This window comes from Carassius gibelio, chromosome B3, assembly GCF_023724105.1.
Source record: "Carassius gibelio isolate Cgi1373 ecotype wild population from Czech Republic chromosome B3, carGib1.2-hapl.c, whole genome shotgun sequence".
NCBI classification, from domain to species: Eukaryota; Metazoa; Chordata; class Actinopteri; order Cypriniformes; family Cyprinidae; genus Carassius; species Carassius gibelio.
In genome coordinates this window covers 30,307,800-30,324,210 of record NC_068398.1, presented here as the reverse complement: position 1 = coordinate 30,324,210, position 16,411 = coordinate 30,307,800, and the positions used below count along the sequence as shown (strand labels likewise).

The window sequence follows — 16,411 nt, the reverse complement described above, 5'->3', positions numbered from 1 at the left end:
GGAAACTTTTTAAATTAACCACAGCATTAACAACGACCTTGAAATAAGAGCGTGAGATTTATCTGATAATCAGATGCATGAAAGTAGCGTTTGTTTCATTAGCAAACAGACATCTGGCGCGTTTTCTCTCAGAATCATTCGCTGACGGAGAGGAAAAGTTAAATAGAGATGAAGACGTTTTCACACTGAAAGAGAAGCGATCTCGCTCTCATAGACGTGCCAGGCTATATCTGCAGTTAAACTGAATAAAAGCAGAATGAACTGATGAAACTAAAAAAAAAACACAGACAATTTATGAATGATGCAGTGCTAATTGACATTTATTACAGTACAGAAACTATAAAGTATATTTTCTACCTTATTCTGTGCAGAAAATTTAAAGAATTGCTAATTAAATGTAGCCTAGTATATAAAACAATCATAAAATTGCCATTAGGAAAAAAATATCGATTACAAATGATTGATTATTGTCCAGCAGTGTATTTGATTTATTACAGCTAATTAAAAGTAATTAAAAAAGAAGATAATTCCTTGTAAAATAAATAAATAAATAATAATAATTATTATTATTATTATATAGGCTACATACATAAAATGATTGTATTTGACATTTCTGTCACTTCTGAAATTATGGCTACGCCCCTGGTGTGACAAAATGTTAGCTAATACATAATACTCTATTAAGTGGCCTTAACTACTATGTACTTACATTTTAATTAATAATTTAGTACAATGTACTTATTGTGTACATACATGTTTTTACATTGTACTTATATTATAAAAAAACGACATGTAATTACATCTGTATTTAATTTCTGTAATTGCATTCATAATTACACTGTTGACCCATACTTTACACCTCAACCCACCCTTAAACTTACCCACACCTCCCACCCTCTCCCTAACCTTACCCCTATCCCACCTCAATAGCAGCAAAAGTGTTCTACAATACAATATGAACACAATAAGTACATTGTACTTATTTTTTTATGTAAGTACATAGTAGTCAAGGCCACCTAATATAAAGTGGGGCCAAGCTCTTTTTTAAAAACTTGGCTTACATAAAGTTTTACGTATGCCATTTCGCATCATTAAACTAGCATTTAACAATGGACAAAAAGTTTTTTTATTTTTTTTTCTAACCTATGGTTCTCTAACCATAAATGCTACTGTAATTTGCCCCCTGACTAAACATTTAAAGAATTAAGTAGAAGCATTTAAATAATCCCGTGAATGCACGAATCATTATAATCAAATCAAATTTAATTGTGAATCGAATCGAATCGTTCTAAATTTGCAAAAATCGTTCTTGAATCGAAAACCTATGAATCGTAATCGTAATCGAATCGCTGCCTTGCCAAAGATTCACAGCCCTACTCGCAATTGTATAGGCAACACGCTCGTTTATTTAAATGTTAACCTAATGCATTCCAGACATCTCGAATATTATATATTTATTAGTATATTTGTAGAAATTTTATTTCTAGGACCAAGATGGCTGTATATCAGTCAGTCATTGACAGTTTTTTTTTAGTATATCCCTAGTTTTCTGCCCTTTTTAAACATTTCATTTATAAATTCAAATTGATCTATAATCATAAAGCACTTGGATAAAGTTAAATGTATAATCTGCTGATTGTCTTCTTACGATGTCCTTAATGTTGATTTTGAATGGAAGTCTGTCTGAACGTACCTGTAAAATCTTGTGCTCCAGTCTTCTGATGACATCAAACCCAACACAAAGAAAATACATGCTGCCACAATAAATACACAAAGCCACAGTTTTGTGTTTCGACTGTGCTGTGCAGAGTAAATGTGTGGTAAGACAATACATGTCTTTGAAAAATCAGTTGACTTCATAATAATAACCAAACACAGACCTGTGACTGAAATCACTGAACACTTTTAAATGGAGAGTCAGTGCAGGTTGCGTTTATAAACCCACCACAGACATCTGAACAGTTGCACAACCAGTTTTACAACACACATGGAGGAGGAGATTTGTGGCCAATGAACAGGAAACTTCGCATCTGAGTATAGTGTGATTTAATTAAAAAAAAAAAAAAAAAAAAATATATATATATATATATATATATATATATATATATATATATATATATATATATATATATATATATATATATATATATATATTTTTTTTTTTTTTTTTTTTAATTAAATCACACTATACTCAGATGTGAAGTTATTATAACTTCACATCTGAGTATAGTGTGATTTAATTAAAAATGATTTAATTAAAAAATAACTTAGTTATATATATATATATATATATATATATATATATATATATATATATATATATAATGATAAATTAATTTGAAATGCATATTGCACAGTAAAATTAACTGATATGAACAGTTACTATAAAAAGGTATTTATACATTTCTGAACATATTATAGGCTTAATCAAAGTATTCTGACCAGTGTTGGTATAACACTATGTAACATGATCGTAATCAGATTACTTTTTTCAAGTAACTAGTAAAGTTACCCATTACTTTTAAATTTACAACAAGATATCTGAATTACGTTTTCAAATAAGTAATGCAAGTTACTTTGCTTTCCGATTTATTCACTGGCACCTCTCCTCTCTCTCTGTGTAGACAAATCATGAGTGAGGTGCGAGGCTGAAATTGGCATTTCATCAGAAGAGCTGCACAATTAATCGATCCCAATTAATCGCGATTGTCATGTGCATTTTGTCAGTAAAGCCGGTGTCCTGACATTTTATCCTACCCTGTCAGATTTTCCTACCCGGTTTACTGAATTGACAGAACACGCGCACATCAATATCGCGTCCTTTGTCTCATGCTAAACAACGATATTTAATGTATCTGCATTACTGTAAGGGTAGGTTTAGGGTTGGGGTAGGTGTAGACTTTAATAAAAACGCAATCTAATTGGTATAAAATAATATTTATTGTTGGTTTCCTGCACAGACACTATTTAAACTGAACAGAGATGACATAACTGAATTCAATGATGAACTGCCTTAATTATCATTTTGCATTATTGACACACTGTTTTCCAAATGAATGTTGTCCAGTGCTTTGATGCAATGTATTTTGTTTAAAGCACTATATAAATAAAGGTGATTGATAGCTGTATCCCTTCTAGCTCCAACCGCGAATATAACACATAATTACTGTATTTGCAGTACTGTTAGGGTAGGATTAGGGTTGTGGTAGGTGTAGACATTAATAAACCATAACTTTACAGTAGCATTTTTCGCTGTGGAATTGTACTACCCACTGTTTTAGTGGGAGGTAGGAAAATCTGACAGCGTAGGAAAAATTGACAGAACACCGGTTTTGTGATTAGTAGTAAATCTATATCACCTGATTTCAGATGGAGTAGCATTTACTACACAGGGGTGCATTTCCCGTACAACTACGTAACTCGCAGATTAACCACCATAGTGCCATGCATCATTATGGAAATGAACCAGCTAGTCACAACTGTTCCCTGAAACCATGGTAACGTTACCTGTGTCGCAGATCCATCGTTCAGACTACGTTGGTTTGAGCTGTCGTTCTTCTTCTTCTCCGATCTAATGGCTTTCTGGAGCCATGAGCACATACCGCCACCTACAATAATTTGGTTTTATTTTCTCTTTTCTTTGCCTCTAATTACGCTTTTGAAATGACGTTACGTAGGAGTCAAGTAATTACGAATCATTCATTTGTTCTGCAATACATTATATTCATATACAGAGTTTTAAAAAAAACATTAACTGAAAAAAAAAATAACTGTGATGCAGTTTTGTGGACACCTATTGCTTATTTTGCTCAATTTTTCCTATTTAAGTCTTCTTGCCATTCAGCCATGTGTTAATGAAAATGACATGAAAACCCCAATTTTTAAAGCATGAAATTGCAGTTCTTTTGGAGGAGTTGGAAAATAAAAAAAATCCAGCTATTTTCAATGCTGAAAAAAATACTGTATTACAAATACTGACAAAAATAAAATCTGGGCAGAAATCGCTAAAAAAAATAAATGATGCTGCCTATGGACAAAGCCCAGAAGAAGTCAGGAATAAGTGGAGGGACTTCGTAAATGTGAAAAAACAGAGGGCTGAGGCACGTAGCAAACAACACTTACGGGGTATCAATTCAGTTCCTCCTCTCCTACAGAGGAAGCTGAGGAAACACTTTTGGTGAGATGTACATCTACGATGTAGCAACAGGTGTACCTCTCACCAAAAGAGTTTTAACGTATAAAGCCAGTGATGCAATAAAGGCTTTTAAACTTTTCACTACTATTTGAGTGCCTTGGAGTTCTTGTCCTTAAATATAATAAAAAATAAATCACTGATGGAGAGTAGAGGTTAAATAGCTACTATATTAGCATTTTATTTTGTAAAAATGAGATGAAATTTTCACACTGAAAGAGATGTGCCAGGCTTTGCAGCTAAACTGAATAAAAGCAGAATTAACTGATGAAAAGCTAAGGGGGAAAAAAAACAATACATTTATTTAGATGCAGTGCTAATTGACATTTATTATAGTACAAAAACTATAAATTATATTTTCAACCTTATTCTGTGCAGAAAAATTTAATAATAGCTAATTAAATGTAGTATATAAAACAATTAAAAAATCGATTAAAATGATTGATTATTGTCGAGCGGTATGTTTGACTACTTACAGCAAATTAAAAGTAATACAAATTATTTGTAAAAAAAAAAAAAAAGTCCAAATTATAATTATGATTATACATAGGCTACATACATAAAATGATTTCTGTCACTTCTGAAATGATGGCTACGCCCCTGGTGTGACAAAATGTTAGCTAATACATAATACTTTTAAAGCTCTTTTTTTTTTTAAAAATCTTGCCATACATACATTTATACGTATGCCATTTCATGCCATAGCATCTATAAACTAGCATTTAACAATGACCAAAAGTTTTTTTTCCTAACCTATTAGTCAGCTGCAAATATGTCTTGATCCCAAAAAAATTCTAACAAAACGTTTCTCAGTGGTTTACAGTAGTATCAAATGTACTTAAAAACATACTAAAAGTTTACCAAAGTTTGACTCCAAGAAAGGCCCCATTTTTCAAAATGGCTGCCGCCAGGTCCTTAAAATGACCATTACTCCTTTGTATTCAATCAATCAATCAATCACCTTTATTTATATAGTGCTTTAAACAAAATACATTGCGTCAAAGCACTGAACAACATTCATTTGGAAAACAGTCTCTCAATAATGCAAAATGATAGTTAAAGGCAGTTCATCATTGAATTCAGTTATGTCATCTCTGTTCAGTTTGTTCTGTTCAGTATTCCTCCTAGACCAGAAATATTGGTGCCTGATACATGTTTTTGCCATGTAATATTATAACTAGCATATTTGCATGATAGAAGTGATTACAAGTCCAATTAAAGCAATTAGTTACAAGCATATTTATGGGGAAAATATGTACAATTTCCCTTAAGTACATGCAGGTACATGTAAAAAAAAAAAAAAATAGAATATCATGGAAAAGTTATTTATTTTTTGTAATTTAATTTAAAAAAGCAAACCTTTTATATTCTACATTTATTGCACATGCACAAACTGAAATATGTAAAGAGTTTTTGTTTGAGTTCTGATGGTTACGACTTACGGCTTCAGTATCTCAAAAATTTAGAATATTTTCTCAAAGATCAATCAAAAAAAGATTTACAAAACAGAAATGTTCAAGATCTCCAAAGTAGGTTTAATTATGCTATAAAAACTTGGTTAGAGCTCCTTTTGCAATTACTGTCTGTGGTACTGCAGGTTGCTTTGATGGGGCCTTCAGCTCCTCTGTATTGTTTTGCAGATGTTACTTATCTTCCTCTTCACAATACCCCATGGATTCTCTGTGAGGTTCAGGTCAGGTGAGTTGGCTGGCCAATCAAGCACAATAATATCATGGTCAGCAAATCACTTGAAAGTGGTTTTGGCACTGTGGGTAGGTTGTGAGGGTTTTGCACTTTGTTTTATGTTTTTTTTCTTGTGTCTAGTATCAGCACATGGCTTTGTTAATTGTTTTCTCGGCCACGTGCTCCTTTAGCCCCTCCTCCTTGTTTCCTGTTTACCACACCCCCCTCATCAGCCTGGTCAGTCTAATTGTGCTCAACTGTCCCTCATGTATTTTCCTCCTTATTTATAGTGCCCCTTACCCTTTTTTGTTTGCTGGTTCATGGTCACTCACACCCTCTCTGTCTCTGTATGTGGCTGAATACGCGCCCGTGTCTCCTTGTCTGGTTGGTCTTGTGCCCTTGTCTAGTCCTTGTAGTTCTATGTTTTTGTCTTGCTCCTTATTTTAGTAATTTGTTTGTTCTTGCTTTTGGCTTTTATTTGTAATATTTATTTGGCTTTTCTAGTCTTGATTCTTGTTGGTTAAACTGGTAATTTCTTATCTTGTTACTTAATCTTTTATTAGTTCATTGACTTATATCTTTCCTTGTCTTGAGTTTAATTTGTGTTTTTTTGGAGCTTTGTCCTGTCTAGTTTTGTGTTCGAGTTCCTGACCTGTCCCCATGTGTCCTGCCCTGGTTCTACCTACCTGGCACTTGATCTGTTTCAGAGTCAGTGGTTAACAAGTGTCTGAGATCTGCTCTACGTTGCCTTGTGTGGTCTTCTCCATCAGCCTGGTCTTCCTGCCCCCTCTGTTGACAAGTATTCTGCCAGTTGTTTCCTGAAGCTTTCCCAGTGGCCTCCCCTAAGCTGTTATCCTGTTGTGTTATCTATTGTTCACTTCACTACCCTCTTGTATCAGTCTGTTTTGTCAATAAAACCTTATTACCTCCCAATGAAATTGGGTCCTCCCTCCTAGATCCCTGACATAGGTTCTAAATTCCTGCTGCAAAATTAAATCAGCATCTCCATTAAGCTTGTCAGCAGATGGAAGCATAAAGTGCTACAAAATCTCCTGGTAGATGGCTGCATTGACTTTGGACTTGATAAAACATAATGAACCAACACCAGCAGACGTCACGGCACTCAAATCATCACTGACTTCAGAAACTTCACACTGGACTTTTGATTCTGTCCCTCTCCAGTCTTCCTTCAGACCTTGAATTTCAAATGAAATGCAAAATTAACTTTCATCTGAAAAGAGGACTGTGAACCACTGAGCAACAGGTCAGTTCTTTTTTTCCTTATCCCAGGTGAAATACTTCTGATGTTTTTTTGTTTTTGGTTCAGGAGTGGCTTGGTTTTAGGAATGTGACAGCTGTAACCCTTTTCTTGAAGAGGTCTGAGCTTGATGACTCTTGATGCACTGACTCCGGCTTCAGCCCACTCCTTGTGAAGCTCTCCAAAGTTCTTGAATCTGCTTTTCCTGACAATCTTCCCAAGGCTGAAGTCATCCCTGTTGCTTATGCACCTTTTCCTACCACACTTTTTCCTTCCAGTCAACTTTCTATAAATATATTTTGATACAGCACTCTGTGAACAGCCAGCCCTTTCAGCAATGACCTTCTGTGGCTTAACCTCCTAGTGGAGGGTTATGATGATTGTCTTCTGGACAACAGTCAAGTCAGTAGTCTTTCCCATAATTGCGGTTGCATGTTCTAAACTAGCCCAGGAGGTAACCAGTATTTATACTAATAATTAATAAAATTACTCAAGCTCAAAATGGAATATTCAAATTTTTTGAGATACTGAATTTTTTTTTTTCCTAAGCTGTAAATCGTAACAAACAGAATTAAAACAAAAAAAAAAACAAAAGTTTACTTTTTTAAATTAAATTACAAAAAATAAAGAACTTTTCTTTTAAGTAGTCAAGGATGAATTTTGTTTGAGCAAAATGGTATACACTGTGCTGCCAACAACATTACAATGAGTAACGCAATATCAAATGTCAATATTCTATTCTACCATATTCTGAATTGCTGAAAATGGTGAATTTTGGTTTGTTTGGTTTAGTATAATGCCACCTTTATACTCTAAAATCTATAAAGGATGCATTACATATTAATTACCTTATTAAAATTGAAAAGAGTGACCATTTTAGAGGTTTCACACAGAGGCCTCTGTTCGGGCTAATACAGGGTTGTTCATGATCAAAGTTATACAACTCCAATTTAAGTTACTTTTACATTGAACGTAAAGTCTGTGTTTTAGCAAAACAAGTTACATGACATAGGCTAAATTGTTTACATCTCTGGTTCACCCCAAACAATGATGAAACCTTACAGTATTCTCACAAAATCATGTATTCCATAAGTATGTAATCATGTTAGTGCAATTTAGACAAGTCCAATGGATTCACAGACCCAAAAAACATGGGGTTAGACACCAAGATTACTTGACTAAGTCAAATAATGAAGGAGTTAGGATATTTTAAGGGCTCCCTGCCCATCTTGGACGACATCTTGAAAATTACACCTTTCTAGTGGTCAAACTTTGGTAAACTTTTAGTATGTTATTAAGGACACCTAATACTACAAAAAACAGCTGAGAAACCTTTTGTTAGAATTTTTTAGTTTTATTTTCATATATGCAGCCGTCTATATGGTTCTCTAACCATATAGGCTGGTGTAATTTGCCCCCTGACTAAGCATTTAAAGAATTAAGGGGAAACATTTAAATAATCCTGTGAATGCACTTAAAGAATGCAGAATCGAATAATCAAATCGAATCGAATCGTTTTAAATTTGCAAAAATGAAAACTTATGAATCAAATCAAATGGATGCTTACCCAAAGACTCAGCTCTAGTAACGACGGAACTGGTGACCATAGTTGGCTAACAATGCTTTTGGGAAACTCACCCCAGAGCCGTAGTTCTCTGACAAGATATGCAAAAATGCGGTCATAATCGCAGATAATATAATCATAGGATTATTAAATCTGCAAAATTATTCGCAATAATGAAAGCTGTTTGCGTATCTTCTACTGCTCTGTAATGCTGCTCCATCTGAGATTGCGTGAAAATACCACAATTAATTACGTTTTTACTCTAAACACCCTTCATAACATCAGTCGAGTGTTAGTAATAAATCCTTCTGTGAGATGATATGGCTTCTTAAATAGTATTTCATTATATTCTAAGCAGGCCATGTCGATTAGCATTTCACCATAAATATAGCTACTTTATTGTGATGTAAATTATAATAAGAAGAACTGTAAATCCATATATTGCCGTAGTCTTGTGTTTATTAGTCACGTTGAATCAATGAAAGCAGTTAAATCTTCTGTTTATTCAGCTGCAGTGCATTTCCTGGATTTCTTCTTCGTGCCCTCTGACCTTTGGATGGAGATTTACTGCTGATCACAGAACCGTGCTTCACTGAAAGATACACAGGACAGTCGCTGCTTCTGCCTAATCGCTATATATTGCCTCTGTGATTTATTTTCGATTAATTGTGCAGCCCTATCAGAAAGGATTGTTTGGACCTCTGCTACCCATCACAGGGCATTGGTGACACCCGAAAAAAATCTGCTCTGTCTCTTAAATTAGAAATATTGTCATTTATGAAATTGTTATATTTTACTAATAATTATGGTAAATTGTGTGACCATTTCAGTTTACTATATTTAATGCACTATTTATGTTTTAAAGATTAGAAATCTCAGTACAACACAAGATCAAGAAATAAAGTGGCCATTTTGAAATTGTTTATTTAAAAATGACTAAAATAACAGGAAAGTGATACAATAAACAAGAATTTAAAAAAAATCACTCAAGTATATCAAGAAAGGAAAAGCTGTGTAAAAAAAACTAGGCTTGGATGTGAATCAGTATGTTAAAACAAACAGACCCCTCATCTTCTAGTAGTCAACACTTCTTGCAAGTCCAATGCAATCCTTTGAATGACGCTCAATTTATCATTCATAAGAGAGATTGTGTCTAAAATCTGTCTTCCTTCCGCTCGCATATTACGTACTTCATTAGTCAACACTCTTGCATCCCTTTGCATTGCATTAAGTGTACTCATAACCCCAGTGAAGTCAGCTCTGCTCTGCTCCATACTCAAACGAACCATCTTTGCAATGGGTAGAAAACAAGCTGCCAATTTAGTTTGAATGAGACGTAAAAAGTCGCTACCATTGGCGTGTTGTCGAACAGCACGCTGGCGTTGGGTGGAATTTGAGGACTCATAAGCCTCACAAGCAGCTGTTTCACCATCGATCCACAGCTCGGCACATCTCGCATCATAGTCGGGTACAGCTGTGAAATGGAAGATTCATTTGTATTAGCAGAATGCTACAATTTAAATACACAATCACCACGGATGATTACTACATACATTCTTTCCTGCTATCTTCTTCCGATGTTCTCAAACGGCGTTTCACAGGAACATCAGAGGAGTCTTCTGATTCCCTCGGACGCTTTTCCCCACATCTCAAGGTGGATGCTTTGCATTCGTCAGACTTGTGCTCAAGACTCTGGGGTTCTGCTAGGCCTCGGTCACATTGCTCTGACCCACTGTTACTGGCACTCAAAGATCCCGATGCCTCCGTTATGACGTTATCTGGAGCTGATGTTTTATCAGGTGCGTATGACGATTGGACACCTGATGGCGTAACAAGCTGACCTTGAGTTGTATGCTCTTCGCCATTTGTTAGTAGATGAGCCTCGTCAACTGAAAACAGAAAAAGCCTCTTGTTTAGCTTACTCATTCAAAAACTGTATACGATTTTCACATTCTGGGTTTCATAGCACAGTCATAGCTTAATTTATTTTAACTAAAACCATACTGTATAAGTGATTGTGAAACATCTTGAAGTTTTGAATGTTGCAATTACCCCTCTTTGATTAATAATGGAAAAAAATCACTTTAAAATTGCACAAGAACCAAACCAAAAAACAATGAGAGATCTTATTTGAAATTTATTTTTAAGGTGACCTTGTTACATTGTAATTATTAGGGGTGCACCGATCCGATATTCAGTATCGGTATCGCTTCGATACTGTCATTTTCTGCTGGATCGGGGATTCGGTCAGACAAGTCCGATCCAAATCTGATATAGTGCATATACTATTTTGTGTTATTATTAAGCCCCACGAAAGCCACATAAACATTATGAAGCACAATAAAAGTTTTTGTGCACTATATTTTATTTATATTATATTGTTCTGAAGCCATTTAAGAGTTTATTATGAGGTACATTCAGCATTCAAACTGCGCGTCACGTTTGGTTTTGACAGACAAAATGGTCAAACACTCTCCAACATGATTAATTGTTCCTAATGTTATACTTGATCTGAAAAAAAGATAAATGTTTGCATAAAAGGAACTTATTTTGCTGGAGTTTCTACTCTTTCTAAACCGTGTCAATTTTGTGCCGCTCTGTATTTGGAGCCTTTAGTATCAAAATACTTTTGCGCAATTAAAGATTATTAATAGCCTTTCTTGTTCATCTTATCTATCATATGGTGCTGCCTCATTACTCTGCTATACATTTAAAAGAAATGTCTCTTAATTTATACTGTAGCCAACATTTGAAGTCGACCGAAAATCAAAGTTGTCCTAAGACAAGAACAGGTGTTGTTTTGGTTTTAGGATAACTTTGATGAAAGGTTTTGATCCAATTGAAATGTTGACTACTATAGTATATATATTTACATATAAATATATTACTTGTTTTCCCACAACTGAGCATCCCACCAAAACAATAAATTACTATGATTAAAATTGTTTTAATTTTCGACACTGATTGAAGTTCTACATTTAAGTCTACTACTGTCTTGTGACCCATCTTAAATAGAAGATACATATTTAATGCATCTCTTCATGTTACCACAAAATAGACTTTTGTCACAGTGTCTGGGTTGTTGTTCCCCGGGGTTCCACTAGATGTCCTCCTTCTCACGGTGTCTGTCCCAGATCACTTCCTGTTCCCTTATATGGTCACCTTCCTCCTTGTTACGTAATTGATTGTTCACCCCACCTGTCTCCTGTTTCCCAATTATCCTTCTGTGTATAAATACCCAGTCTGTCTTAGTCTACTTTACGGAGTCCTTGTTTAATGTTATTTCATGCCCGTCATCCTTGTCTTGCCTTGCGTTAGTGTCTTGTTTATGTCTGCTTTGATCTTCTGGTTTTGACCCTGCCTGGACTGTTTACCCTTTTGGATTATCCCTTGAATAAATCATACTTACCTGCAATTGGTTCTCTCTCGTCGTTTCAAGCGCCTCGTAACGTGACAGAAGGACTCCGTCACACAGAGAACCAGCGGTATGTCATTTTTCCGCTCCCCAGTCAAGATGGCGGAGAGGCGAGCCAAATACCTGAGGTTAATCGCCCTCCGCCAAGAGGGCAATGAAGTGGGTGCCCTAGCTCAGGTGTTCTGGTCCTTGGCCGAGGGCATGGGCTACAACGATGCGGCCCTTAAGGACTATTTTAATGATGGGCTGGATGATCCAGTGTCTCAGGAGGAGATGGCGCAGTTGGAGACACTGGAGTTCTGGGAATTCGTGAGCTACCTGCAGCATCGGTGTCGGTGGGATGCCCCAGCCACTCCTGTCTCTTCCGGCGGGGTGGTCGTCATCCCAGCACTACTGCCCAGGTTGGCTATCAGCCCAGCGCCACTGCCCAAGATGGCCGCAAGCCCAGCGCCACAGCCCAAGATGGCAGCAAGCCCAGCGCCACAGCCCAAGATGGTCGTCAGCCCAGCACCACTGCACAAGATGGCCGTCAGCCCAGCGCCACAGCACAAGATGGCCGCCAGCCCAGCGCCACAGCACAAGATGGCCGACTCAAACCCTGAGTCTCCAGATAAGGTGCACGATGCTGTCCCGGAGGCAGAGGCGGTGCCCGATGCTGTTCCGGAGGCCGAGGCGGTTCCCGTTGCTGTTCCGGAGGCCGAGGCGGTTCCCGTTGCTGTTCCGGAGGCCGAGGCGGTGCCCGACGCTGTTCCAGAGGCCGAGGTGGCACCCGATGCCGAGGCTGTTCCGGAGGCCGAGGTGGTGTCTGAGGTCGAGGCAGTGCCCGTTGCTGTTCCAGAGGCCGAGGCGGTGCTCTATCCTGTTCTGGAGGCCGAGGCGGTGCCCGAGGCTGTTCCCATTGCAGTTTACGAGGCGGTGCCAGAGGCTGTTCCGGAGGTCGAGGCGGTGCCTGACGCTGTTCCAGAGGCCGAGGTGGCACCCGATGCCGAGGCAGCGCCCGATGCCGAGTCGGTGCTCGATGCTGTTCCGGAGGCCGAGGAGGTGCCCGAGGCCGAGGCGGTGCCCGAGGCTGTTCCCAATGCAGTTACCGAGGCGGTGCCCGAGGCTGTTCCAGAGGCCGAGGCGGTGCCCGACGCTGTTCCAGAGGCCGAGGTGGCACCCGATGCCGAGGCAGGGCCCGAGGCGGTGCCCGAGACTGTTCCGGAGGTCGAGGCGGTGCCCGATGCCGAGGCGGTGCCCGAGGCTGTTCCAGAGGCCGAGGCGGTGCCCGACGCTGTTCCAGAGGCCGAGGTGGCACCCGATGCCGTTCCAGAGGCAGTGCCCGAGACCGAGGCGCCTCAGGTTTCCACAGACAGTTCAGAGTCGGGTCAGATTCCGGTGGACTCTCCGGAGTCGGGTCAGGTCACGTGGTGGTCTGCTGCTCCGTCCTGGGGGACTCCGGCCTCAACCACGGGGGCGTGTGGGTCATCTGCTCCGCCTTGGGGGGCTCTCGTCCTGACCATATGGCTGTGGTGGTCTTCCACTTGGACCTGGGGGGCTTCCGCCCTGACCACAAAGAGGTGGTGGTCATCCGCTCCGCCCTGGGGGACTCTGACTTTGACCACAAAGCTGTGGTGGTCTTCCGCTCCACCCTGGTGGACTCCGGCCTCGACCACAAAGACGTGGTGGTCATCCGCTCCACCCTGGGGGGTTTCCGCCCTGACCACAAAGATGTGGTGGTCTTCCGCTCCGCCCTGGAGGGCTTTGACTTTGACCACAAGGCCGTGGTGGTCTTCCGCTCCGCCCTGGAGGGCTCTGACTTTGACCACAAGGCCGTGGTGGTCTTCCGCTCCGCCCTGGTGGGCGCCTCAACATGCCCTTTATGGACTTCTGTTTTGTGTATTTGAGTTCTGTGATGTTTTCTGTCTGTTCCCTTTAGTTTAGTCTGGCCCTCCGTCCCTCCCCCTGTACCTCCTCCGGTCCTCCTCCCTCCTGGTCTCCCTGTTTTATGTATACATTTCTGGTGTTTGTCCCCCATGTGTTCCTTTTCTGGCCCTCCGTCCCTCCCCCTGAGCCTCCACCTGTCCGCCTCCCTCCTGGTCTCTGTGTCATGTTTTGTCTTGGAGCGTCTGGGAGCCGCTCCGTAGAGGGGGGGTACTGTCACAGTGTCTGGGTTGTTGTTCCCCGGGGTTCCACTAGATGTCCTCCTTCTCACGGTGTCTGTCCCAGATCACTTCCTGTTCCCTTATATGGTCACCTTCCTCCTTGTTACGTAATTGATTGTTCACCCCACCTGTCTCCTGTTTCCCAATTATCCTTCTGTGTATAAATACCCAGTCTGTCTTAGTCTACTTTACGGAGTCCTTGTTTAATGTTATGTTATTTCATGCCCGTCATCCTTGTCTTGCCTTGCGTTAGTGTCTTGTTTATGTCTGCTTTGATCTTCTGGTTTTGACCCTGCCTGGACTGTTTACCCTTTTGGATTATCCCTTGAATAAATCATACTTACCTGCAATTGGTTCTCTCTCGTCGTTTCAAGCGCCTCGTAACGTGACAACTTTGTGTTGTATAAAATAAATGAGCCTCACACAGTTATATTTAATGAACTGTTCTTGTCTGAATCATGATCTTTATTAAAAATGCAACCTGAACCTGTGATGTTTTGTAACTTTCTGATGTTTTAACTTCAGCCAGTCAGAAAAAATATATTTGATGTATAAAATTTTAGATACTAAACTGAATGATTTTGCACAAAGATGTATTCTTCTATTCACTCTAGTACAACAACATAAATAATAAGTTGTTTTGAATAAATTAAACCCTTTAATAAGAAATAAAATGGCTAACATCATTTGACTTTTTTCACTGATCTTTGTTTTGTCCCCAAATTCCAGGAATGGGGCATAAAATCTCCAGAGGTGAAGGATCATAGGGTTCAAAGAGCCAGACTCCCCCATCTCGTTTTCTAGCACAGCATGAAATCTCCTGTGTCCCGTGTGTCATAAAACAGTGCTGTGTGTGTGTCTTTTAACAGCACCCCCCGTTCGACTATTGATCATCTGTGTTTGAGAGCCACATGGTTTTAAGCCTGAAGACACTTACAGTTTTTACTCGCTTTGGCACTATTTTCATAATAAAAATCAACTTTTTTTTTAAATTAGTAACCTGATTAGTACAAAAACCCAACTGCTAGTCATTCTTAAAACCCCAGATCTCAAGCTTTCATTTCAGTTTACATATATCCTTTCCATTTCACATTTGAACAGATCAGTCGAAGGGGGGCTGGTCAGTCAGAAATTGCTTTGGGCCCCTATAAATCAAATGTCATTATTACACTTCAAAGGGCATCGATTTCATCAAAAAATTAAACATTTCAAAGTATAAACACATTGCTGCTGAGTGTTTTACACGCTTGCGGATTCAGAGCAGTTTTGCAATCAATTAATACAGCACATCTATGCATTATGGCATTGTTTGCCTTATGGTGTTTACACTGTTATGTAATGTAGATGTAAGAGTGCATATTTTATTCCCCTTGTCTGTTTGAATGACCAGCCAGAAAGAGTAGAGCACTGACAATTCAAAATAAGCAGTAAAAAAAAAACGCGCATACAGTGAGAGGTAAGCCTACTTTCCAAACGCCGCGAGAAAAAGTGTGAATAACTTACCAGGAGTTGTGTTTTCTTCACCGTTTCGAGCCTCGTCAACTGCGAACAGAAAAACCCCCGTTTAGCACGAAAATAACGGACTTTTAGAATTTATTTTTATTCAGACCGAGGCAGGAGATGTAGACTACTCTTACAACGTCTAACGTGTATAAAGAAATAATACTTACCTTTAAGTTTGTCAGCCATTTTAGCTCTGGTGATGTACAGGTAGCGGTGTTTCGGCGAGTCGGTCTTCAGCTGATAGGAACAAAGGGTCGCCTTCCCGAAACAAACGTTTATGATCCGCTAACAGTCTGGGCGGTACACGGTGACGAGAGAAGTGGGGCGTGTTCCCATAAAACACAAAGTTTCACTAAAGTTCATTGTTTGAAATTAATCAACCTACGTTTTTCTTCAGTTTCTAGCGCCAGATGAAAACACGCGTTGCTATTTTAACATGACATGTAGCCAATCACGAAAATAATGTTCAAATGTTTTCGCCGTCTTTAAACTGTAGCTGATGTGCACGTGTTTAGAAACATTTTCCAATAACTTTAAACGCTTAGGGTTTTTGGTTATCAATGCCTCGTTTGAAAGTGAAACTTTTCTTTTTACCAAATGCAGTTTTCTCTTCTCTTTAAAAAAGAAAAGAAAAATCCTTTGTCTGCATGAT

General features: G+C 38.9%; 1 protein-coding gene across 1 annotated transcript; it reads right to left on the bottom strand.

The window, feature by feature from the left end:
• Nucleotides 1–9,603: 9,603 nt before the first annotated feature.
• On the bottom strand, nt 9,604–16,368 carry LOC127953161 (uncharacterized). The gene is made up of 4 exons (XM_052552143.1): nt 15,927–16,368; nt 15,760–15,798; nt 10,251–10,586; nt 9,604–10,171 (listed from the first exon to the last, which is right to left on the bottom strand). Exons 1-4 carry the CDS (start codon nt 15,943–15,945, stop codon nt 9,765–9,767), a joined length of 801 nt encoding a protein of 266 aa, XP_052408103.1. The 5' UTR covers nt 15,946–16,368; the 3' UTR covers nt 9,604–9,764.
• Between the last annotated feature and the right edge of the window lie 43 nt (nt 16,369–16,411).

Bases quoted from the DNA above. Each gene is read 5' to 3' on its own strand.
- LOC127953161 (XM_052552143.1), bottom strand. The intron at 10,587-15,759 runs GTAAGTTATTCA...TTCTGTTTTCAG, and splicing joins TGAAGAAAACACAACTCCTG to TTGACGAGGCTCATCTACTA. The intron at 10,172-10,250 runs GTATGTAGTAAT...TCCATTTCACAG, and splicing joins AGAAGATAGCAGGAAAGAAT to CTGTACCCGACTATGATGCG.